The 25955-nt window shown below is 39.6% G+C and overlaps 1 protein-coding gene across 1 annotated transcript in view; it reads left to right on the forward strand.

Annotated features, from left to right (window-relative positions):
• ryr2a (ryanodine receptor 2a (cardiac)) overlaps positions 1 to 25955 on the forward strand; it is a 375294-nt gene that overhangs the window by 160530 nt on the left and 188809 nt on the right. The window contains 5 exon segments of the mRNA XM_030754826.1: positions 721 to 921; positions 1908 to 2013; positions 2173 to 2316; positions 2502 to 2629; positions 22534 to 22679. Of these exon segments, the coding sequence (XP_030610686.1) occupies positions 721 to 921; positions 1908 to 2013; positions 2173 to 2316; positions 2502 to 2629; positions 22534 to 22679 (725 nt within the window).

Below are 25955 nucleotides of genomic sequence, written 5' to 3' on the forward strand. Positions count from 1 at the left end.
GAGGGACAACTCAGACCATTAACTTATTAGTTGTCTTAGCCACTTTAAGCTGGAGTCTAGCTGTCATAGGTTAAGACGTGGAGTGCACCTTAAAGAGTTCGCCAGTCCATCAGAGGGCTAACACAAAGAGAGAGAGAACTATTTACTCTCACACTGGCACCTCTGTCTAATTTATATCACCAGTTGTCTTAACAAACATGTCTTTGGGCTGTGGGAAAATGTACAAACTTCACAGAAAGACCTCACCCAACAAAATGCTGAACTCTGTCTGAAATGTCTTTATTGAAACTGGGGAATTTTTTTCCTGACAGACATGAAAAAAAATTGATCCTATCCTTTAACACAATTAACTTAATAACATGAAAATAGACACAGAGAAGAACAGGGGGATGTTTGTTTTTCCTGGTATCCTGGGACATTATATAGATGTTCTAAAACCCACCATCGAAACCAGAAAATAAGATGACATTTAAGAACAGGACTAACATGGTAGTTTTGATGATATTAATGTAAACTCATAGAAAGACCAGACAAAATAGCACCTTATAAAGACTGCTTCGGCTTCATAGATTTCAAATCAGCAGTAGCTAAAAAAAAATTCACAAGTCTGCATAGAAGCAAAATTTCCAGAAAGATTTACTACAGTCACCATGTTATACTTAAATGGGCCTCATTATGTATCTGATGTGTGTGTGTGTGTGTGTCCAACTGTCTGTGTAGATGTGTCATGTGCTGCAGTACCTGTGTGACTGTCAGGTGCGGCATCGTATTGAGGCAGTGGTGGCCTTCTCTGATGACTTTGTGGCCTGTCTCCAAGAAAACCAGCGGTTTCGTTACAATGAGGTGATGCTGGCACTCAACATGTCTGCAGCCCTTACTGCCAAGAAGACCAAAGAGTTCAGATCTCCCCCACAGGAACAGGTGCGAACACCGCAGAGCAAGATAAAAGTGCTAAACAATAACCCTAACCAGATTCAGGGCATCCCTTCAAATGCCTATTAATCTCATTGCATGAAGATTGCCTGTAATTCATCTGGTTGTCTAGCAGGGAACACTTGCCAGCTAGATCTCAATGAATAGGAATAAATAATGCTAAATGGAATACTTACAGACACATTTTATTTTAGTTTTTATTAACTGTGTTACTATATATAGAATTTTCATCATCAAATCATTGATAAACTCATAAAATGATTATGTATGCAGCACAGACAGCGGTTTTAAGGAATGCAAAATTTGAGGTTTTATTGTGCTGTGGGATTTCAGGTTTCAGAGAAGGGATTGTTTTTTCCCTTTAAGTACACAGTGGGATTTCTGAATGATTTACAAGGTCAGTACACACAAATTAGTAAAGCTAGTGACACTATTAAACTTTGGTGGCAGGCCTCTTGGTCTTACTCCAACTGATAGTTGAACATTTGTAATGTTGACTGTTGAAATAGTGACATAATTCAACCATTTATTAGACAATTTCCTTCAAATATTTGATTTAAAGCTGATATAGATATGAATTTCCTTCAAGCCAGTCTGTAGAGACAGCTGCTCTACTAAGCAAGACTAGTTAGCTTTTCCCCAGGACTACTTTGGTGCCATGATTCAATGGCTTGCACAACTACCTTTAGTAGCAACAACTTAACATAATTATTTTCTGTAAGACTTTATCACTCTCTCACATTATTTTGGAAGAATTTTGGTCCACCCTTCTTCAGTGTTGCTTCGGTTTATTAAGGGGTTGCAGGCTTTCATTTCTGCTCGGTGCTCCTAAGCTCCTGCCACAGTACAGCATGTATCATTTCATACAGCTTTCCCTAATTTTTTGTGACTTGTGACTAAATATGTGCATGTATTCTAGAGTATTGTGTTGTAAATCTACTGGTTGCTGCAAAGATTCTGTAACCAATCTGCAGATCAACATGCTACTAAACTTTAAGGATGAGAAACAGGAGTGTCCCTGTCCCGAATACATCAGAGAACAGCTTCTAGACTTCCATGAAGATCTGATGAGACACTGTGGTCAGTTTCACAATAAACTGTTTATTTATTTAACTAAAATTGCCTGACAAAGATTAATAGTCATACCCATAACATAAATATTACGGTAACATATGTGTAGTATATGCATATAACTGCAAACATAGCATTCAGTATGCATCGATCTGTTCATTCTGTTAGGTATAGACTTGGATGACGAGAAAGGCATTAACTGTGACAGTGACTTCACCATTCGAGGTCGACTCATGTCACTGGTGGAGAAAGTGGCTTATCTAAAGAAGAAGATGGCCAACCTGCCGAAGGAGAAAAAAGACAGGAAACCTAGTAAGGCCATTCTTAAATAGTTTCCCTTTAGAAGTAGTGAATAAGCTGCTAGTAAGTCTCAGTGAAGAGGAAACTATATAAGCATAGTACTGAGTAAAAAAGTAAATAATATCTTTGACTTCAGGGCATTCAGACATTCTCAACACGCTCTGATCTGCTTCCCTCTTGTCCATCTTTCTCTGCAGGTACCTTACAGCAGCTCATTTCTGATACAATGGTGCGCTGGGCTCAGGAGTCAGTTATAGAGGATCCAGAGCTGGTCAGAGCTATGTTTGTCCTGCTACACCGCCAGTATGATGGCATTGGTGGACAGGTTTGTCCGTGTGTATTAGAACAGAAAATCCATACCACTGTAGACCCTGTTAGTATAAAGCATTCAAATACAACAGCTACAAAAATATACAACTGCACATAAACCTCAGTACAGCTGCAACTGTGTAGTTTGTTCCAAAAAAAAACTGTATAACACCATCTTTAGGAACAAATAGTTATTTAATGTGGAAGAACAGTATAATTACATAATGTACAGCTTTTACTACATAATGAACCCCCGATGGGTCATTTGCAACCTCGTTTTCACATAATCCCTGCAATGACAAAATAGATAGTAGTATAGCTGAGAGTTTCGAAGAGAAGGTAAAGTTTCAGTTTAGCAAAATCAAATGGCAAATGCATACAACATAGTCATGTTAGTCGTGATGTGAGAATTGTTCTTTGAGGGAAATATATATCCAGCCAACGCCATACTTGACAGTGCACGTCCTCTGGTCCCCAGCAGTATATCTGGCATATGTCAAGTAGATCACACTGATCAAAACAGTTGTCAAGCGAAATGAAGAACACAAATAGGGCTGCAACAATTTCTCGAGTTAACTTGAATAATTTGACTATAAAAAGTCCTTGACACAAATTTGTTGCTTTGATGCTTCATTTAAACTCTGCAGCTCAGGTGTCTCTGTGTAAGCAGAGCATTTCACCTGCATTAGCAGCATCAAAGTTCTCCAGCACTCCCAACAGATTTCCGTCATTTGGAAAAAATGACCCTTTAACACGAGTGGATCATCGCTCACACGTTTTTCCATGCCCCGCTGCTCTCTGCTGTGTATGTTGTGCTCGCTGTGCTGAGAATTTCAGCCGTTATTTCTTTCTTTACTTCAGCTTTAGCCACCAGAACGGATTGCTATAGCCACAGTTTGCTAGCACCATTAACACTAGCACTCGTTCGGTATCGAAAGGTACAAGAAAGTTGAACAAGAAATGTGTCAATTAAAAATAAATTAAACAAGTTAACCCAAAATCTTTTATATTATTGAACCAGCCTAATAAACCATTTTTAAAATCATACCCCTAGTTACTATATATTTATAACACTAGGTTTATTTATCTCATTTATTTTTTTGCTGACACACATGGTTGACATGAGACTAAATATTTAAAACATTATTTTGGAATGTTGAAGCAGGGCCGGCCCAAGCCTTGAAGGGCCCCTTGGCAAAATTTGGTTTGAGTCCCCCCTCATGAGTCACTCCATTGTCACCTGAGCCCAGAGGTGGCAAAAGTACTGAGATTCTGTACTTAAGTAGAAGTACAAGTACTTGTGTTAAAAAATACTTTGGTAAAAGTTGAAGTGCTAGTTCAACTTCTTTACTTAAGTAAAAGTAAAAAAGTACAGGCTCTGAAATGTACTCAAAGTAAGAAAGTAAAAGTAGCTCTTTGGAGGACGTTTTTGTGTAATGCAAATCATTCTATATTATTGTATATTATATTCTATATTATTGTAATAATGTAAAATAATACATGATACATACATGAGAATGTAATACATGAGAATACAAATGTTATTCCAATCTAAATTTTAATCCTAATGAGTGCACTCAGCTTGAAACTGTTATGGAGGACACAAACTGTTAAAGGGAATTTAAACACAGCTCTGTTCTCTGTGTCCTCCATAGTAGAGGGTGACTGTGCCTCCACCTAAACACCAACATGAGGATCCTCAGGGGTTACAGTGGGATTCAGAAGGTGGAGGAACCCTAAGATCAGCTGTAGTGTCTCTGCATGGGGAGAAGAATCACAGCTTTCTATTGTAGCTGCAGTAAATGATGTTGGTGTGCAGGCTGAGATCAGCTGACCTGCTGCTGCTCTCCTTCCTCTTTCTTACATCTTTGGAAATACAGCAGCTCTTCTTTTAGCTCGCAGACACACTGTGAGACAAACTGCACACACTTTGTGTGTTTGCTGATATTTGTTGAGCATTTAGAAACGTTGCATTTACCTGCCACATGTTACTCCCTTTATGCTCGCTCCTCTTCAGTATGTCCCGCGAGCACAACTTACGGACTCGGTCCGGCCCGCTGTAACCCCTGATTATAGCGCTATAAATGATACATTAATTATGTGGGTTTGCGTATTTAATCCCTTTGTACCCGATAAGCCCCGGGGATGGAGGATACATCAGTACGATTATTCCTCCGTTTAGGCTCAGATCGTTTGATGTTTGACGGCGCACTGACCGGAAATTCAAACTTCTCTCAGACGTGTTAAAAAGTAACGAGTCTGTTTGAAAATGTAAGAAGTAGAAAGTACAGATACTTGTGTAAAAATGTAGGGAGTAAAAGTAAAAAGTACTCAGAAAAATAAATACTCAAGTAAAGTACAGATACCTGAAAAACCTACTTAAGTACAGTAACGAAGTATTTGTACTTCGTTACTTCCCACCTTTGCCTGAGCCTAACCGTCATTAATGCTGAAGGGTTGAAGTTGAATATTATTATTTTTTGGGATGCATTGCTTTTTCAGCCCATTGAAAAACAATGTATATTTCAGTTTTACAATAAATTGAAATGTGTATCATTGTGAAACATATGGGCACAACATAGTTTTTACAATGATACACACTGTAAAACTATGTTGTGCCCATTACATTGAGGAAGGTGGGACAAGCATCAGTGCATGCCACATTCAATCTAGAGGGCAAAGGCTTTTTGGGAAATATCTGGTTTAGGGTGTTTAACCTGCTTTTGGAAATGTTCGACATGCTCTTTTCATACAAAAGATGTATATTTTTGTATAACCATGCAAATGCATCTAATTACAGGCTAGTAAATAAGCTGTTTGTAATATATAAATCATAATTATTCTGCATACAGAATTGCTGAGCATCAATGGAATCATATTTAATACAAGTTGTCAGCAACTGGGCCCAGTGCTACAGGAAGTGCTTAAAATATGTGTTATTACACTGTTATACCACAAAATGGTGTGGCAGCACCAGAAGACCACAAATAAATCTTATATAGCGCTTTTTTACTCTGTTTGAGCACTCAAAGTGCTTATACAACACGTTTACGCCATTCACACAAGCACATCCGTGATTAACTAAGCGATTTTTATTATCTAACATTCACACTCTAACACTTGTGTCGGAGAGCAACTTGGAGTTAAGTATCTTGCCCAAGGATACATTGGCATGCAGCCTGGAGTAGCCAGGAATCGAACTGCCAACCTTCCGATCAGTAGATGACCTGCTCTACCTCCTGAGCTACAGCCAATAGAGCATAACAGAAAGGGCTACTAGTCTAGCCATGCACCCTGACCACAGTGTGAAAACAAAACGCTGTCACCACAGGAACAGCGAGTAAACAAGTTAGATTAAAAAACCACAGCTTGCAAATGCAGTTAGGTCTAAACATGCATGGATGAATAAGGCCAACACATGCTCAGCTAGCATGTTTGTGGGGGTCCACTGAACCTTGTAAATATTCAACAACCCTGAAATATAAGTGTCACGATATGGCAGCGTGGCAGGCAGGCTAAAGACCCAAACAAAAGACTCAGGAGGAAAAGCATAACTCAGAAGTGCACAACTTTATTGCTGGTTGCACATCATGTACAAAGAAATTAGGAAAGCTCAACTAGAGCTAATAATTTAACAACTAGAAATACACAGGGAAACTCTGAACCAGGAAACACACTATCTAAGGCCCCGTTTACACAACACTGTTTCAAAATGAAAACGGCATCGTTTTGATAAATTTCGGCCTCCTGTTTACAAAACGATGCGTTTTGGAAACAGGGTCCAGAGTGGAGTGTTTCAGAAACACATCCGTGTAAACGGATGTTTACGGCGTGTTTTGGAAATGGGTGACTCGCATATGCGCACTATGGTTGCGACCGCCACAGTTTCCACGCATGCGCAAATGGATGAGCAATACTCGCAATGGCGGACTCACGAATGTGTGTTTTTGCCATTTTGTAATTCAGCGTTGCATGCAGCAGCAATCCAACCTCATCGTCAGTCCACACAAAACCTTTCACATTAGCCAGTTTGTAAATAATGAACAATTTGCCGCACTTCCTACTGTGTCCCTCCACGCTAGCGTGTCTTGCATAAACAAGCTTTGCAAAAAAAAAAAAAACACCACCAACTGGCATGTGAACTACATTGTTTTCACTGTTTCATGTGTCTCCTTGTAAACACAGATTGTTTCTGAAACGCCACCGTGTAAATGTAAGGCCAAAACGCATCAAAACAACCGCAGTTTCAAGTGGAAACAGTGTCGTGTAAACGGAGCCTAAGTGAGACAACGTGACAAAGAGCAGGAGGACACAGACAATATACACACACAAGGTTATCAGGGAGATAGAACACACCAGGAAGCACAACTGAACATAACAAGGGAAGCAAAAGTGAATATAACGATACAAAGGACTGCCAAAATAAAACAGGAAGTAGCTATGGAAAGAGAAATGCTGACATGACACAACACAGGGAAGCAGACACACTTACGGACTACACATCTACAGTAGAGGAACAAAAACATAACAGGTAAGTAGACAAAAGAGGAAGGAATGCCGATGGAGACCTAAAACTATAGCACAAGGAACTGAGACTAGGACTAAATTAGGGCTGCATAAAACGATTATTTTAGTAATCGAGTATTCTATCGATTATTCCAGCGATTAATCGAGTAATCGGATAAGAAATACTTTTTTTATTAACAGTTTATCTGCATATTTTAACTTCCGTAATGCAGTTTCTCGCCATGTGAACAAACAGCGGTGAATGGAGCAGCTACAAAGTTCTCTTTTCTTCACCTTAACACTTGCTGATCAGGTGCTTGATGAAGGACCTCCAGCTGTTTCACAGATTTAATGGTGGTTACTAAAAGAAAAAGCTGCTGTTTTGGACGCTGCCTGCTATGAGTGTTTTGAAAAACTAGTGGCTGCGGGAGCCATGGCGCATGTGTGAGTAATGGTGTAATGCTTTGTATTCACAAGCATTCTCAAAAATACGTTTCTACTGCAGGTCTATATTTAGTCACTAATAAGGGATTAAAGTTTAAAAAATATTTTGAAGGAGCCCCTCGGTCCTGGGGGGCGGGCCTTCCGGTACCGAACCATCGCTAGTGCTAATGGCCCGCGCTCGCTAGCAAACCAGTTCTGGTAGCTACAGCTGAAGTAAAGACAAAAATAGCAGCTGAAATTCTCAGCGAGCACAACACACACAGACACACAGAGAGCAGTGGAGGCGTGGAAATGCATGTCAGCGACAGTTGCCACCCGTCCCGTAAAGTACGGAACACGGCATGTTACAGAGCCGTATTCCACGGAGTCCCGTAACATACGGGGTTCTGTATTTTACGAGACAGGTGGCAACTCTAGTGATGATCCACTCTGTGTTAAAGGAAATCCATCGCAGCGACGGAGAGCTTTTTAGAATGTGTGCTTGTGTATACGTGAGTGATTCACACTCCAGTCCAGTAGGTGGCGGTAATGCAGTTCTATGTTGGTTTGCCAGCCCCCAATAAACCCACAAAAAAACGTCAGCACTAATGCTGCTAATGCTAGTGAGGAGCGCCGCTTACATCGAGACAGCTGAGCGCGGCAGAGTTTAAACGAAGCATCGACACAGTAAATTTGTGTCGATACATTTTTAGAATCAATTTAATCAAGTTAATCGATGAATCGTTGCAGCCCTAGACTAAATACACTTAACAGGAGAATAAACAAGAAACAATAAAACACCAAACAGACACAGGAACACAGGAAGCCCGAGAACTGATACACAGGATTAAATACAAAGTGAACAACAGCCAAGAACAGAACTCCGACAGCTAAACTAAGAAGCCTGAAGATATAAACAAAGAAACCAACCAGGTATTAGAAGAAATAGACAAAAATTCAAACTAGGAATCAAACTGTAACTTTAAACAACAGAAAAACGACAGTCCAAAAACTAAAAATGCTGGGTCATAAACCCAGGACCATGACAATAACATCCAAGCATATATATATTAACTAGAAACACACTGAGGTCAGTGATCCAGGCTAACAGGTTGTGCTTTTTTGATAGAGATATAGTGACATATTAAGACCATACCTAGCCAGCTAGAGATAGCTAACTACACAAGTTAGTTAACAACTGAACATATTGTAATTGCTCATGGAAACATACCTTTGTTTTCTTGCCTTTGTTCTTCCTCTAATCTTCTCTTTTTTTCCTCCTATCAGCCCCAGAGGGATAGGTCCTTTCTGTGACATTTCTGTTTTGTAGCCTCAACCACAAATGACCTTAACTGATGGACCATCAGGTCATCAGGTCAACCTGGAGCACTGACAATGTGCACATGCCTGCCCAAACTACTCAAATGTACACTGACACACAAAGTCAGTCAGTCTACTCATTAAATAGTATTATTATTAGTATTGCTGCATAGCCTACACGATTTCTACTCATGAGTCATGAAATACGTGATTTCATAGCCTTGTCCAGTCATTTACTGACGTTTGTCATATTTAATAAAGGAGGACAAACTACAGCAGACAGATAATTTAAAGACAGTTTTACTGTTTTACAAATTAGACAAGTTCACTAGTTTTTTTTGTTTGTTTAATTTAAAATCTTACTAAGTTTGATGTGAAAGCCTGAAGAAAAAGGAGCACAACCATAAATATTTTGCAGGAGAATATCAAATAATTTTCATTTATTTATGCAATTTGATAATTTGAGTTATTTGATTAGTTGTGTATTGATTGTGTTAACACAAATAAGTATACAAGTTAAATATCCTAGGTTTTTTTTTTGTTGTTGTTTTTTTATGAATAATTTTGGTGAGGTCTGCCCTTTTGTTTTTGGCTTGAGCACCTGCCCCCCAAAATGTCTGTACACGTGCCTGATGTTGAATGCTGTCAGTGAGCATGCCCCACAAGTTTGCCCCACAGAAAGAGGAATTGTGGAGTAAGTTGGATGAGAGTCCCCAGAGGGTGTGACTGGAGCAGATATCAACAAATATGCAGGTGAAGGGAACAGAGGTGATGAGGAGGTGTTGGGTAGGTATGGTTTTAAGGAGAGAAATGTGAAAGGACAAATGGTAGTGGATTTTGCCAAAAGGACGGAAATGGCTGTGGTAAACACATGTTTCAAGAAGTGGGTGGAACATAGAGTGGCATGAGTTGAGAAAGGTGCACACAGGTGGACTGCATTTTATGATGCAATCTGAAAGTGATAGGAGAACTCAAGGTGGTATTGGGATAATGTAGCAAGGCAGCATTTGATGGTAGTCTGTAGGATGACTTTGGAAATCAAGAAGAGAAGGCAGTGAAGGCAGATGTAAGGATCAAATGGTGGAACTTGAAGAATTTTGCACAGAGTTGTGGGAGAAGTCTAGTCTAGTGCCATCTAGTCTAGTGCCATCATGAAGAATTACCAGATGACTGGGAAGTAGTGAGGGATACTGCCAAGAAGTATTTAGACAAAGAAAAGACAAGGAGACTTAATGGTGGAATAAGGGAGTAGAGGGAAGTATTCAAACAAAGAGGTTAGCAAAGAAAAAGTGGGATAGTCATGGAGATGAAGTAAGTAGTCAGGAATATTGGGACGCTAGATGTACGGCAAAGTGAGAGATGGCAAAGGCAAAGGACAAGGCTTATAGTGAGTTGCATATGAGGCTGGAGACTAAGGAGAAAAGGACGGACATATTGATTGGCTAGGCAGAGAGATTGAGCTGGAAAGTATGCAACAAGTCAGGGTGATTAAGGATAGCGATGGAAATTTACTAATTAGTAAAGCGTGTATATTGAGAAGGTGGAAGAAGGGTTTGAAGAAAATTAGAGAGAGGTGGACAGATGGATGAAAGCCAATGAATCCAGAAGTGCAGAAGATTAGTAAGGAGGAAATGAGAGCACCATGAAGAGTGGAAATGCAGTTGATCCAGAGATGTTGAAGCTTTGTTAAGGAGGGAGGTGATGAACAGCAAGCAGCAATATGGCTACATGAAGAGAAAGTGCACTACAGATGCAATGTTTACTTTGAGAGTGTTGATGGAGAATAGGATAGAGAGGAACAGAGAAGATCATAAAGGGTTGTATTGTGTCTTTGGGGATTTAGAGAAAGCATTTGATCAGGTGCCAAGAGAGAAACTGTGGTACTGCACAAGGTGGTCAGGAATGGCAGAGAAGTATGGGAGGGTGGTTCAGGACATGTATGAGGACAGCAAGACAGCCACTGTGTGCAGTAGGAGTGACAGATGGGTTTAAGGTCAGGGTGGGATTACATTAGAGATTGGCTCAGAACCCCTTCTTATTTGCAGTGGTGATGGATAGGTTAAGAAATGAGGTCAGGCAGTTGTCTCTGTGGACAATGATGTTTGCATATGACACTGTGATCTGTAGAGAGTAGGGAGCAGGTAGAAGAGAGCCTGGAAAGGTGGAGGTATGCTCTGGAGAGAAGAGGAATGAAAATGAATAGATGTTAGAATACCTGTGAGTGAATGAGAGGGACACGGTGCAACATTGATGATGCAAGAATGAGAGGTAATCAAGGTGGACAAGGTTAAATACAATCATCCAAAGCAATGAACAGTACACAAGGCGAAGAAGAGAATGCAGCCAGGGTGGAGCAGATGGAGACTAGTGTTGGGGGTGATTTGTGAAAAAAGGATAAAAGCAAGTGTGAAAGGGAATGTTTACAAGAGATTTACTTTGTGTTATGGTCCTTAGTCTTTTGCCCAGTGTTTTGTGTTTTGGGGTCTTTGAGGTTCTGCTATTGAGTTTCTTCACTTTGTGTCATAATTTGCTTATGGTGCTGATTCTTAATCTTTGTACAGTATTCCTGCATTTAGTTTATTCATAGTTATGGCCATTTTGAGTTTGTTTATGAACTCTTATAGATTTCTGAAATGATCATAAAAATCACCAATAGAAATATTTCCATGATCTAGAGTACTTCTGTTTGCATTATTCAAAATTTTCCAGTACTGCTTTTTTATGTTGGATGATTTCATATTTCTCAGATCTCTATGAAGCTGCGTAAAATACTCTTTATGTTTGGTTTTCATAATCTTTTTGTAGGATTTAGAAAGGTTTTTTAATTCACATCTGGATTCTACTGATTGATTTTTCTAAGCCTGTTTTTCAACTTCACATATTTATCTCTAATTGATTTACAGTCAACATCCTTTTTCGGTTTACACTTATGCCTATTGAAATTCCTAAACCTAACTGATGCCCAATTTTTTTGCAGTACCAATAAAAATAGAACAAGTTTTTTAAAACTTCCTTCAGCTCCTGCCCAAACTTGAAAAAGGCTTGATCCACACACTGATAAAAATGATTCTGCGGTGAAGTAAATCTAACATAACTGAATCTGTGAAATCAACAATAAAAAATCAAGTTAGTATCTTTACACAAATATACATAGTAATGAGATCAAAAACATTTGTTCGAGATACAAGACATTGTAAGTTTTTTCAGAAAATAAATTGTTCAAGTAATAGGAGCCAATCTTTTTAAGTTCAGCCACACAACAAAAAATAATCTTGTTATCTTTACTGCGTTTTATCTGCGTTGTTCATTTGATATAGACCCTTTTCACATGACGTTACACAACTTCCGTTTGGCCTCAATGCTGGGGATCTTTACTTCCCGTGGATGGAGTTTACACAGTCTAATACATTTGCCACAAATACGGTTTTAGGATATACTATGACATGCAGACAACACGTTCAAAACTGGACAAAGGCTACAAATTCTTCATTAAACATCATGGAGGTACGTGTTTTTGTCTTTTTCTACCTATTAATTAATATGCTAGGATAGCATTAGTCAATTTGTTAGCTAGCTAACATTACGTGACCTTTCTGCTTTGCAAATAGAATGTCTTTAGGCTCTAATCTTGATTAGGTCCTTATAGTACAGACCAGGGTTGCAACATGGTTGCAACATTTTATATGTATATAAACATACACACACACACACACACACACACACACACACACACATATATATATATATATATATATATATATATGAGCCCCCAGCTATTTAAAGATGGTAATGCATTTCTAAGATAAACATAAGAGTGAATAGTAGGTATTGCTTTCCATATATGCCCTGTATATTATCTTTGCCAATTTGTGATAAAATTTTACCATTAAAATTTTCAGCAGCTTAAACTAACTATTAAAAGAGTTATTTTGCATTACAAACATGTACAGGGAGGTGATTAGTGTGACTGTCATAGTGTGAAAGGTCACATGACATAATGTAATCTATGTTGAAATTGACATATCTCACTTTGCAGGTCCTCTTCCAGATCGTCACATCATGGCCAGCAGGGAAAAATACGTCCACTACCAGGGATATGCAAGTTGCTGCATGGACTTGAAGGGGATGAGGAGCTTATCCTCTCAATGAGACAGAGGCTTGATCATTTCTATCATGACATCTACATGGATGTCTTCTTAAGTTGTAAACCCTGAGGAATGTAGGTTAATATTGAAATGCAATTGATATGCCTTTCGTAAATACATTTTCTCTGCCAATGCAAAATTGACTTAAGTTGTGTATGTACTTCACACACACACACACACATAGTTTTTTCTTTTTTTTTAAACAATCATTGCTCCATGTACAGTATTTAATAGAATTATTAAATTGTATGTTTCCTCTGTTCTATCCGTGGAAGCCACTTTAATCTCAGTGCTTTTATTTAGCTTGTATTTTGTATAATACCTTGAGCTAGCTATTTGATTCATGGAACTCCTGTTGAAGCCAGGGAACAGAACTGAACACGAGTCAACAGTTCTTTACTCTGTTGCCTGTTTTACTTGTCAAATGTTTCTAGAAGATTCAAATGATTCATTCTCCTTTGATAGGAGAAAGTTTGGGGAAAAAGCATCTTTTTTTTTTTATATGTGCTGTTTTGATTTGCTGTAGTATGTGTTTCTAATCTGATACGGAAAAAAGATCCTGATGGCTTGGAAGCCTTTCCTCCTTTTGTTTGTTACCCCTCTTTTTGCTTTCATACTACACATCTTTGTCAATTGGTCTGGCACTTCTAGGGAAGACAAAATTTCTGTTTTTTTGGTATGTTGTTCACATGATATTTGCATATTCAAAATAAAACAAGTGGCTCAAAAAAGTGATAATTTCTGACATGAGAAATGCTTTTTTTCCCCAATATCACTCCTTTGCTTATGACGTTTTTGTCATTATCAGGCATGCAATTCAGATAAGATTGAATACATGTTCAATATGAAATGCTACTATAAAATCTCTCATTTTGTTAGGAATAGTAAAATAGTGAATAGAATCTGTATTTGTGCTCAATCTGTTATAAATTCAATAAATTTAACTTTCAGAAATAATTTTAGATATCTAAAAAAATATATATATGAATACAAATGAAATTAGCTGTAGCTCAGGAGGTAGAGCAGGTCACCTACTGATCGGAAGGTCAGTGGTTTGATTCCTGGCTGCTCTGGGCTGCATGCCAAAGTATCCTTGGGCAAGATACTGAACCCCAAGTTCCTCTCCGACACAAGCGTTGGAGTGTGAATGTCATGGAAGTGCTTGTGTGAATTGGTAAATGTAAACGTGTTGTATAAGTGCTCAGACAGAGTAGAAAAGCGCAATATAAGAACAAATGGTTTTGCTTTACATGTACATGCAAAAATCAAGTTAATTCTACTTAAGAAAAATCATTAAATACATTTAACAAAATTAAGTAATTTATACAAAGGTTTTTTTGTTTGATCTACATAATGAAATGAAGTTGCTTTTACTTGCTAATTTAATTGACAACATTGAAAAAGTTGAGTGATTTATACAAAGTTTAGTTTTGCTTAATCTACTTGACAAAATTAAGTTCACTTTACTTGGATTTTATATTTCATGTAAAGAAATAAGTAAGTACGTTAAACACAGAACAGTCTCGCTTGATCAACATAAATAAATTATGCAAATAGTTGCCTTAATTTTATTATGTAGATAGGGCAGGATATTTTTATCAGTGCAAAAAAGGATGCTGGGATAACTCAACTCAGTTTCAAATGCTTTGTCTTTTGTTGTAATTGCAAGCATTGGGCGCAGTGGCAAATGGGCAAGTGGATTAATGGATTAGTAGGGTTGAGTAGGTTGATAACCTTTGAACAGATAAAATGCACATTAAACATCACAAATTATAACAAATTCATTTATTGCATTTTAAATCAAATAAATATGTTCTGCAGATTAAATGTTATCTGGGTTATTCATGAATTAATGTTCACTGCCAAACAATTAATGAGCTGATCTTAAAATATCTCATAAATACTGTCAATTGTTTTAACTTATATTCAGTGCAAGTAGTAACACATATTATCAAAAGTTCCTAAATAAACCAATTTTTAACTTCCTACTTTCACCCAAAGAATACTGACTATTTAAACATTTTATCATACCAGTGGTGTATTTTGTGGCAGTTGTGAGCTGCAGGTTTTTGTCCTTAGTGTGAGTGAAACAGTGAGCTGCACAGGTAAATGGAATTACCTACAGTGAGCTACTGAGATTGAGGCAGGGAATGGAGCAGCAGGAGAGCTTGCTTCAGTGTGAGGCGCACTGCAGCTGGGCGGGGCAGTAAAACCATTTCGAATCTTACCCTGGTTTGTTTTGACACAGTTCCTGAGTTAAAAGCTTTATATATTCTGTGTTACAGAGTTAAGATCTAAACTTGATATTCTGTGATTTAATTTCACTTCAGATGAACTTTCAAATGCAGCCCTAAAATCATTAGCTAAGTTTGAATCCCAGTTTGTTTTTAATTGAACTTTTGAAGTATGATTACTTTCTAGTGATAAGAAACATCCAATGCATTCGATGTGCACTTGGTTTTGATACTTAAATTAATTCTGTAGTGAACACCACAGTGAGATTTATTATACAGATCAATTTCAGAAGAATAGATTTTGGATCAATTTAGGATTCACTATAGCATATTCAACAGTACTTTTACCATTGGGTTTATAACAAGTAAATTCACCCACTCCCAAATCAAATCCTATCCTACCATTCACTATCTTTAGTGATAGTGAATTTGTTTATTTGCATTTTGCATTTCAGTCTGTTGTTTGCCTCGTTAAGTTTTTGGATTGATAATCGATTATTGTCATTCTGTTGCAGCATATCCAGATGTAGAGGCACTTACTGCTGCAGTGACTACAGATATTAGCAACGGATGAATGGCAGATGTGACTTGTGTGATTATTAGACACATCTACATTTCCCACCATTTTTGAGCTGGTCCTTTTTGTGATTTTGCACTGAGACCGCGAGGTCCTCATGTCGATTTACGGCTGATTAGATGGTGCTTTTGATGATCTGCATTGTTGCTTCTTCCGATGTTAGAGTCATCAAGCTTTTCCTCAAAATCATTTTTCTCACTGCTCTTCCTGCTCAGTGCACCAAATTTGTTGTTCACCACCATCTTGGAGGAGAGGTGTGTCTCACTCACAGGTGTCTCCAATCTGTCTGTTAGCCTCAGATGAAAGGTATGGCCCTGGAAGATGCCATGCTTTGAAAGGGCCAGTTCCTCAGCTTCTTTCTTCATCTGCTGAGACAGCTCAGCCGCACTTCCTCTAAGAGGAGGTGTGGACCATGGCAATGCTGCGCAGCAGCAGGAGCTCCGCAGACAAGCCTTGCAGCAGCAACAGCCCAACACCCAAGCCAGATCCGTCCCAGCCTTTCCACCTGGGTTGGTTGATATCAGGCCCCAATCTGCTTTCAGGGTGACTGATGCAAGGCTTTTCTATGTTCCCTCCTCGATATCAGGCCCCAGCCTACTCTGAGAACAGCGGACACCAGTTCCAGTGCTAAGGGCGAGGGCTGCTGGGTGCAAAGCTGTTACTCCACCCACGTGTACCAACACTGAGTTTTGTAAAACACCCCTTGTAATGAGTAAATACAGACATTCTTTAAGTAGAAGTACACATACTTATGTTAAAAAATACTCTGTAAAAGTTGAAGTACTCAGACAATTTCTTGACTCAAGTAAAAGTGAAAAACTACAGGCTCTGAAACATATTCAAAGTAAGAAAGTAAAAAGTTGCTCTTTAAAGGACATTTCTCCCAGCTATTTTGTTTATTTATTATTTATGACAGGGAAGAAAGAGGGCAACCTGGAAGAAGACAGCCAGCAGTCCACTGGCTCGGTAGGCACACTGAGACAAGACACACTGGCCTGAGTTGGAAATACGGTGACCAGGCCACACACAGGCCTCTGGAGTCCACCCCCAGCCACCTACAAAGCACACTGTGAGCAAAGCCCACAGTCAACCACCCCCACTAAATAATGGAGCTAGCTGATCAGTGGGAACCAGAGAGAGTCAAATTTATCCAGTTGGTTTTTAGAAGAAGCAGACATTCTCTCTAAACTAATGTGATCTACCAATAAATTGTTATATTGAGTAATACACAGTTTATTAGAGTTCCAATTCATGAGGAGATTTCTTAGTAATGCACAAGGTGGTAAGAACTATGTGTGACATGTTTAACTCCATAACTGATTCACTGACATCTCTTAAAATGCATAGTCTGGGGGAAGTTGGGACACGACAGCTAAACCATGTGGATAGGTCTTCACATAGCCTCTGCCAGAACTTCTGAACAGGTATACAAGACCATAGAGCATGCATATCCTCCTCTGAATTGCTTGTGCAGTGGGTGCATATGTTTGAGTGTGTAAGGCCCATTTGGAACATCCTTTGTCTAGTATAGTGCATTCTATGGAGAAGTTTGTATTGTATAAGTTGTAATTTGGGACTTCCAGTCATTTTGAAGAAATTTAAATATATTTCTGTCCATAAGTTTTGCTCTGGTTTGATAGAGAGATCATGCTCCCATTTTGCAATTGAGAAGGAAACTGAATCATCAGATTTTAGTAATAATTTATATAATGTTGATAACAATTTAGGGGTACAGAGGTTTAGAAATTCTGTTAACCATGTAGATATTTCTAAATTAAATTGATTGAGGTCAAATCTTCCCTGCAGGATGAACTTCAATTGCTGATATTCCAGAAATCTACTGTTGCCAATTCCATATTTTGATATAAGCTCTTGGAATATAATAAAGTTACCATCTTTGATAATACATTATAATTTATTTATCCCCTTATCACGCCATAACGGAAAATTCAGTATTTTCTTTTTCTGACTAATATCTGGATTGTTCCAAATTGGTGTTTGTTTACAAGGGACAAGTAAAGACTTAGTTATTTTTAAAAATTCCCACCAGGCTGTAAGAGAGGTGTTTATACTAAGGCTTTTAAAGCAGTTATGACCCTTAATACTTGGGCTAATGAAAAGTAGATCTGAATTTTTTATTTTTCCACAAAGTCCCCGTTCTAGATCCAACCATGGGCTGTCTAATGAATTTGATTTGATCCACTTTGAAATGTACTGCAATCTACTGCCTAAGAAAGAGTAATAAAAGTTTGGTAGTTCTAGACTGCCATTGTGTTTTGGCTTTTGTAAAGTTTTTAAACTTAATTGTGATGTTTGCTTTTCCATAGAAATTTTGAGATGTTTGAGTCTAGGGACTTAAACCAAGCAACAGAAGGTGTATTAGGGATCAATGAGAACAGATAGTTCATTTTTGGTAAAACCATCATTTTAATGGTGGCAACTCTCCCCATGAGTGATATAGGTAAACTATTCCAACATGTGAGATCATCCTATGTTGTTTTTAATAGGGGTATATAGTTTATCCATACCAAGTCTGAGAGCCTGGTGGGAAAATTCATGCCTAAATATCTAATATTATTTGATTTTAGTGGACTTCTGGAGGCATTCTGAAAATTACAATTCAGAGAGGCAAAACTGTTGACTTACTCCAGTTGATGGAGTAATCTGCTATAGGTGAGAACTTATCTACGAGTGTGATCGTCTTCAGAAGAGAATCTTGTGAATTCCCAAGGAAAAGTAATATATCATCAGCATAAAGGCTTATCTTATGGTCTGTATTTTCAGTTGGAAAACATTTTGTCTGTATATACTAGCAATACATAAATCTATATTCTGAATAGTTAAATTAAGTATTATAAATCTACCTTCTGGATCTATTGTGGTGTTGCTAATGCTAAAGTTTATCTTCCTGTTAATATGGCTACAATATATGGCTACACCTCTTTGTTTGGGGTTGTGGTAGGCAGAGTACATGTGAGGGAACTGTGGAGAGGAGAGTGTGTGGAGATGTTTTGAACAGATGATGTGTTGTATGTTGGTGTGTGTTGTATGCGCTGTATGTTGGTGTTGTAAATTGCAGCATTGAAAGTGAAGTAAACATATTGCTAAGTGCAGAAAGAGAAAAGACGTGAAAAAAAGTGGTGTATGTGAAATAAAATCCTAGAGCATAGAGCGTCCTTCTTCTGATCTTCTGATCCCCCCGTGGTCCTTCTTCTGATCTGTGTTGGACTGATCTCCCTTGACCTATCTGCTGATGAACTCCACATCTTATCAGAACTGTTAGCTGAGGAGGGGAGTTTGAGTCAGCCCCACATGGTCTCTTGTTGCCACTTTGCTGTGAATCACAGAGTTCCACAGGGTTCTGTGCTAGGACTGATATTGTTTTTTACATTATAATGCTTCCCTTAGGTAATATTATTAGAAAACACTGTTCAGATGTTAGATTCAACTCATTGTCATTGTGCACACAAGGCACACAACGAAATGATCGTTCCAGATCACTCATCCAGAGACAAGCATCTGTGGTCATGCAGCCAGAGACCGGCGCTACCGTTAGGCAATGTGGTTTAAGTGTCTTGTCCAAGGACACAACGCAGCGCAGGAACAGGGGCTCGAATCTGCAACCCTCCGGCTGCAAGGCGAGCGCCTACCCACTGCGCCACTACCACCTTTTTATTATTACATTTTTATTACTGTAGAGATGCTACCCAGCTTTATTTATCCATGAAGCCAGATGATATATTTTAACTAGTTCGATTACAGGCATATCTACTGTAGTCAGACTGATCACAGGGGGTGACAAGTCAGCATACACGGAGCATGTACAGGTGCTGACAGAGTGGTGTACCAAGAACAACCTGAAGCTAAACACCACTAAAACCAAAGAGAGGGTCATTGACTTCAGGAGGCAGAGAGGGGATCAGGTCTCACTAACTATTAATGGGGAAAGTGTAGAGAGGGTGGCCTTCAAGTTCCTGGGGACACAAATATCAGATGAACTGACCTGGGCAGCCAACTCATCTATATTGGTCAAAAAGGCTCAGCAAAGGCTCCACTTTCTGCATGTGTTGCAGAGGTGTCAACTGGAGGAGAAAACTGCCCATGTCTTTTTACAGGGCCACTATCGAGTCAGTTATAACACATAGCATTGCAGTGTGTTTCACTGCCTAGTCAGCAACAGACAGGAAATCTCTGCAGAGAGCAACCTGGATTGGTAGCCCTCTGCCCACCCTGGAAGACATTGCTAGCTCCCGTGGGCTTTGCCGGGCCAGGAAAATTTCCACAGACACTACTCACCCTGGCCATGTACGTCTGCCATTAGGCAAGTGGTTCAGGTTCCAGAAATACAGAACCAATGGACTGAAAAACAGTTTTTTTCCATGGACTATCAGACTACTGTACACATTACAATAACACATCTGCTTTTTGTACTTACACACATTCACTTATTCACATACACTGACCAGCGGCAGCTGTCACAATTTTGTCAAGCACCTGTGTTTGACGACAATAAAGGCTTTCTGATTTTGATTAAGACAAAACTGATCATTGTACTAATTTCTAAATATCTTTGAAACATGGTGTCTAATAAGATACTTTAGATGGCATTACCTTGGCCTCCAGTAACACTGTGAGGAGTCTTGGAGTCCTCCAGAAAAAACACATTAAAAAAATATGTAGAACAGCCTTCATTAATTTTCTCAATATAGCTAAAATTAGAAACACCCTGTCTCAGGGTGAGGCTAGGCTGGACTATTGTAAATCATAATTATACTCTAAAAGCTCCCTGAAAAGCTTTCACTTGCTCCAGAATGATGCAGAGAGAATACTAACTGGTAATGGAAGGAGAGAACATAGTTCTCTCATATTAGCTTCTCTTCATTGCCTCCTTGTTAAATTCAGAATTGAGGGCACCTGGGTGGCTTAGTGGTGAAGCCAGCAACGACATACATGTGCCGCAGTGTGGACAGTGCAGGTTAGAGTCCTGGCCTGTCGCCAGCTTGCCATGTGTCTTCCCCCATGTCTTTCCCCCATTTCCTGTCTCTCTACTGCAAATAAAAACTGCTATGGCCAAATTTGGGAAAAAAAAAAATTCACAATTGAATTTAAGATCCTTACATACAAAATCTTGGACAACCAGGTCCCATTATATCTTAAAGACATCATAGTGCCTTATTATCCTAACCAAGCACTTCACTCTCAGATTGCAGGCTTATTTGTAGTAAGAGAGTAGAGTTTTCAAAAGTAGAATGTGAAACTTCACCTATCAGGACCCTCTACAATAGAACCGGCTTCCAGTTTGAATTTGGGAGACATACAGTCTCACTTTTTAAGCTTATCAGAAGGAATATTTTAAGCCTAAAGCTTATAGTTAGGGCTGGATCAGATGGCCCTAAACCATTCCTTAGTTATGCTGCAATAGGCTTAGGCCGCCGGGGGGCTCCCCATGATGCACTGAGCTTTTCTTTTTCACTCATCTCTTTTCACTCTGCATGTTTGCACACCACTTCTGTATTTAAACATTAAACTCTGTCTCTCGCTCTCTTCTATAGTCTGCCTTTTCTCCTGTCTCTCTTTTCTCTCTTCTCTTTCTAGTCGTGGCAGATGGCTGCCCCTCCCTGATCCTAGTTCTGTTAGAGGTTTCTTCCAGTTAAAAGGGAGTTTTTCCCTTTCCACTGTTGCCAAGTGCTTGCTCGCAGGGGGTCATGTAATTGTTTGGGTTTCTTTCTAATATTTCTAATAGACAATATATAGCACCTTGGGAAAACTGTTGTTGTAAATTGGTTCTATATAAATTGAATTAATTTGAACTGAATAGTGAGACCTGATATACCTGATATAGACAGTGGCACTAACAAAAAGACAGGAGACTGAGCTGCATATGGCCGAGTTGAAGATATTAAGATTTTCTTTTGGATTGGCCAAGATGGACAAGATTTTAAATGAGTATATCACAGGGACAGCTCAGGGTGAGCATTTTGGGTAGGAAGTTAGAGAGACAAGGTTGAAATGAGCTGGACATGTGCAGAAGAGGAATAGTAGATATACTTGGCAAAGGATGTTTAATATTGAGCTGTCTGACAGGAGGAAAAGAGGAAGACCATAGAGAAGATTCCTGGATATATGCAGATGGGTGACAGAAGAGGATGCTAACATAGTATATAGCATAGTACATGGGATGGTATAATATAGTAGATCTAATTTTGAACAATCTGCACTCTCCTTAAAAACCTGTCATCGATAGAACACACAGCAACTACAATTAAATTATTTACACATATTAAATCCTGTAAAGGTTAATGAATTGTTAAAGAACACAGCTGAACTATAGCCTTTTATGTTATATTTTAATTTATTGATTTTTAAATTGCAATTTAATTAAGGTATTCTGTTATTCTGTAATGAAAAAACAATACATTTATACAGAAAATGCAAAGCAGACATACAGAGATTCTTTCATTCATTGAGGTCAAAGAAGTTCACAATCCAAGGAGGTGAAATGCATCACTGTAACACTACAGTGATTTTTAAAAGAGCAATGTAAGTGGGTAAATTCAGTGTATGAATTTTTCTTTCTTTAATTCTTGTGCAGAAGACAATTTCCTGCTCAGTATGCAATCTATATATCTTTTCACAGCGACATAATGCTTCTTCTTGTATAGGATATGTGTTGCAGTCAGTTTTAAAATATATGAACGTGTCTGTTTCTGTGCAGGTGAGGGCTCTTCCTAAGACCTACACTATAAACTCAGTATCGATTGAGGACACCATCAACCTGTTAGCTGCTCTGGGTCAGATCAGATCTCTGCTGAGTGTGCGCATGGGAAGAGAGGAGGAGAAGTTGATGATCAGAGGGCTGGGGTGAGAACACACTTGCTTGTCAGGCTCTTGCACATACAATATCTGATCTATCTTTTCCCTTTCTTTTTCTTTGGAATATTTTCTGCTTTACACTTGCTTTAACTCTCCACATGATGAGGAAAACTGTAAAACCCTATGAATATTTAGATGAATGAAAGTTCAAGCACAGACAAATTGTATTTTTGTGCTTGTGTGTATATTTGATTTTTAATCTATCTACAGAATCTACAGTAGCCCCTACAGGCAAATTAAGAACAAAATTTGGCCTGATCTGAATTTTCTCTCTTGTTATTGTCTTAAACATGTAATGACAGTCCAGGTCAGGAGTCCTGGCTTCACACTACAAAGGAACAAGGTTCTAATTATTTTCCTTGGTCAGGCAGATTCATTCAACTGTTTATTCCCAAAGCCTTCCCTGCTGCTTTTTCATAAGCAATCCTGCTGACCAACCACAAAACACCAATGAAAATACCTTAGCTTCTGACATCTAAGTTCTAAATGTAACAGTTCTTAGTTGTACATGGTTATTAATCTTCAAGTATTCTTTTACTGCTAAGGGAATTAATTTGAGACCAGCCTACAAGAGCCATCCATTAAGTGTCTGGTCCACATAATCTGTATTTCAAATTGCTGAAGTAAGGTTACTAACACATTAAAGAAACCTTTGAGTCAGCACAATAAAAACAGGAAAATTTCACTTTACCTATAACTTATATGCTTTGTTTCAATGGGTTTCAAACTTTTTGTGCCTAAAGAACACCTGTATTCACGCACAAAAATTTGTCTTTTAATTGTATTTTTGATAAACTATTTGTGGCATCTTGGTCTAGCATGCACCTGTTTTTCTGTCAGGATTGCCACCACTCAAAAAGCATATTCTGTGCCTAGTCTTCAACAGTTTATTAGACACTTAAGCACAAACCAACAAATGGCCTTGCTTGTGAAGTAGACCAAGTTATCTTCAGATGGTTTATGAGTCCCAATTTAGTCTGCTTGGCAATCTATAGTGGTACTTGGTAGTATTTGCCAACTAATCCTAGCAGATGATGGTTGACATCTGTTATCCAGCTGAAGCTGCAAGATACATGTACATAGAGAAGAAGAAGAAGAAGAAGAAGAAACAGCCTTTATTGTCCCACAGAGGGGAAATTTGGGTGTAACAGCAGCCGCAGTTATTATAAATATAAATAAAGATATAATAATTCACACTGTTAAGAAAAGAATATATATAAAATCAACAAATAATATTAACCTTAATACTACTAATAATAATAACACTATATACAGTGTGCATGATGTGCCGGACTATTTACAGTATATTATATATTATCCTACATTGTGTAGGCTATTGTGGTTTTTGTTGGGAGCAGTGATGGTTATAAAGTCTTACAGCTGCTGGGAGGAAGGATCTGCGGTAACGCTCCTTTGTGCATTTAGGATGCAGCAGTCTGTCACTGAAGGAGCTCTCCAGCTCAGCAACAGTTTCATGCATGGGATGGGAGACCTTGTCCATCAGTGATGTTATTTTGGTCAGAGTCCTTCTGTCTCCCACCACCTGCACTGAGTCGAGAGGACATCCTAGGACAGAGCTGGCTTTCCTGATGAGCTTGTCTATCCTCTTCCTCTCAGCTGTAGACAAGCTGCTGCTCCAACATACTGCTGCATAGAAGATGGCTGATGCCACCACAGAGTCATAGAAGGTCTTCAGGAGTGTCCCCTGCACTCCAAAAGACCTCAGCCTTCTCAGCAGGTAGAGTCTGCTCTGACCCTTCCTGTAGAGCGCATCAGTGTTATGAGTCCAGTCCAGTTTATTGTTTAGGTGAACACCCAGGTACTTATAAGAGTCCACTATCTCAATGTCCACTCCCTGGATGTTCACCGGTGTCCGTGTGGTGGGTCTGCGCCTGCGGAAATCCACCACCAGCTCCTTGGTTTTAGCGGCGTTGATCAGGAGGTGGTTCCGCTGGCACCAGTCCACAAAGTCCTGAGTCCACTGTCTGTACTCTGAGTCATCCTCACCTGTGATGAGGCCAACTATGGCAGAGTCGTCAGAGAACTTCTGCAGATGGCAGCGTGGGGAGTTGATGGAGAAGTCTGCAGTGTAGAGGGTGAAGAGGAACGGTGCCAGCACAGTTCCCTGTGGGGCCCCCGTACTGCAGACCAGCCTGTCAGAGACACAGCCCTGTGTCCTCACGTACTGTGGGCGGTCAGTGAGGTAGTCCAGTATCCACTCGGAGATGTGGTGGTCCACTCCTGACAGTTCCAGCTTGTCTCTCAGAAGTCCTGGCTGGATGGTGTTAAAAGCACTGGAGAAATCAAAGAACATGATCCTCACAGTGCTTCCAGGCTTCTCCAGGTGGGTCAGAGCTCGGTGCAGGAGGTAGATGATGGCGTCATCCACCCCGATGCCAGGCCGGTAGGCGAACTGCAGCGGGTCCAACGAAGACGACACCATGAGGCGTAGATGGTTGAGGACCAGCCTCTCGAGGGTCTTCATTAGATGCGATGTCAGGGCTACCGGCCTGTAGCTGCTAAGATCCTTTGGATGTTTGGTCTTTGGTACCGGTACCACACAGGAGGTCTTCCACAGTTGTGGTACTTTCCCCAGCTTCAAGCTCAGGTTGAACATGTATCCCATGATGCCACACAGCTGATCTGCGCAGCACCTCAGGAGCCTGGAGCTGATGCCGTCTGGACCAGCAGCCTTTCGCACCTTGATCTTACGTAGCTCCTTCCTCACATGATGAGTTGAGAGGGACAAGATGGAGGTGGGGGATGGGGGTTGTGAGATGGAGTCCTCAGAAGTGAAGGGGGTGGGTGATGGCTGAGAGCTGAGAGGTGTGAGGTCCCAAGAAGAAGAAAGGTTGGCAGTCATTAAAGATGGTGGGGCTGACAGCAGGGGGGACTGGGCTGGGGGAGGGGTGGGTGGCTGGTCAAACCTGTTAAAGAACTGGTTCAGGTTGTTAACCCACTCTAAGTCTCCCACAACCCTAGGGCTTGGTTTGTGTCCTGAAATTGAGTTCAAACTCCTCCAAACCCCACTGATGTTGCTCTGCTGTAGCTGGTCCTCCATCTTCTTCCTGTAGATGTTTTTTCCATCCCTGATTTTCCTTCTCAGATCCTTCTGCACGGCTCTCAGCTCCTTCTTATTTCCTGATCTAAAGGCTCTCTTCTTCTCCTTCAGGAGAGCCTTTATTTCAGAGTTGATCCAGGGTTTGTTGTTTGAAAAACACCGTACCCTCCTGGTGGGCACAGTGTTTTCCACGCAGAAATTGA

The sequence above is a fragment of the Archocentrus centrarchus genome, chromosome 19 (assembly GCF_007364275.1).
Source record: "Archocentrus centrarchus isolate MPI-CPG fArcCen1 chromosome 19, fArcCen1, whole genome shotgun sequence".
Classification (NCBI taxonomy): Eukaryota; Metazoa; Chordata; class Actinopteri; order Cichliformes; family Cichlidae; genus Archocentrus; species Archocentrus centrarchus.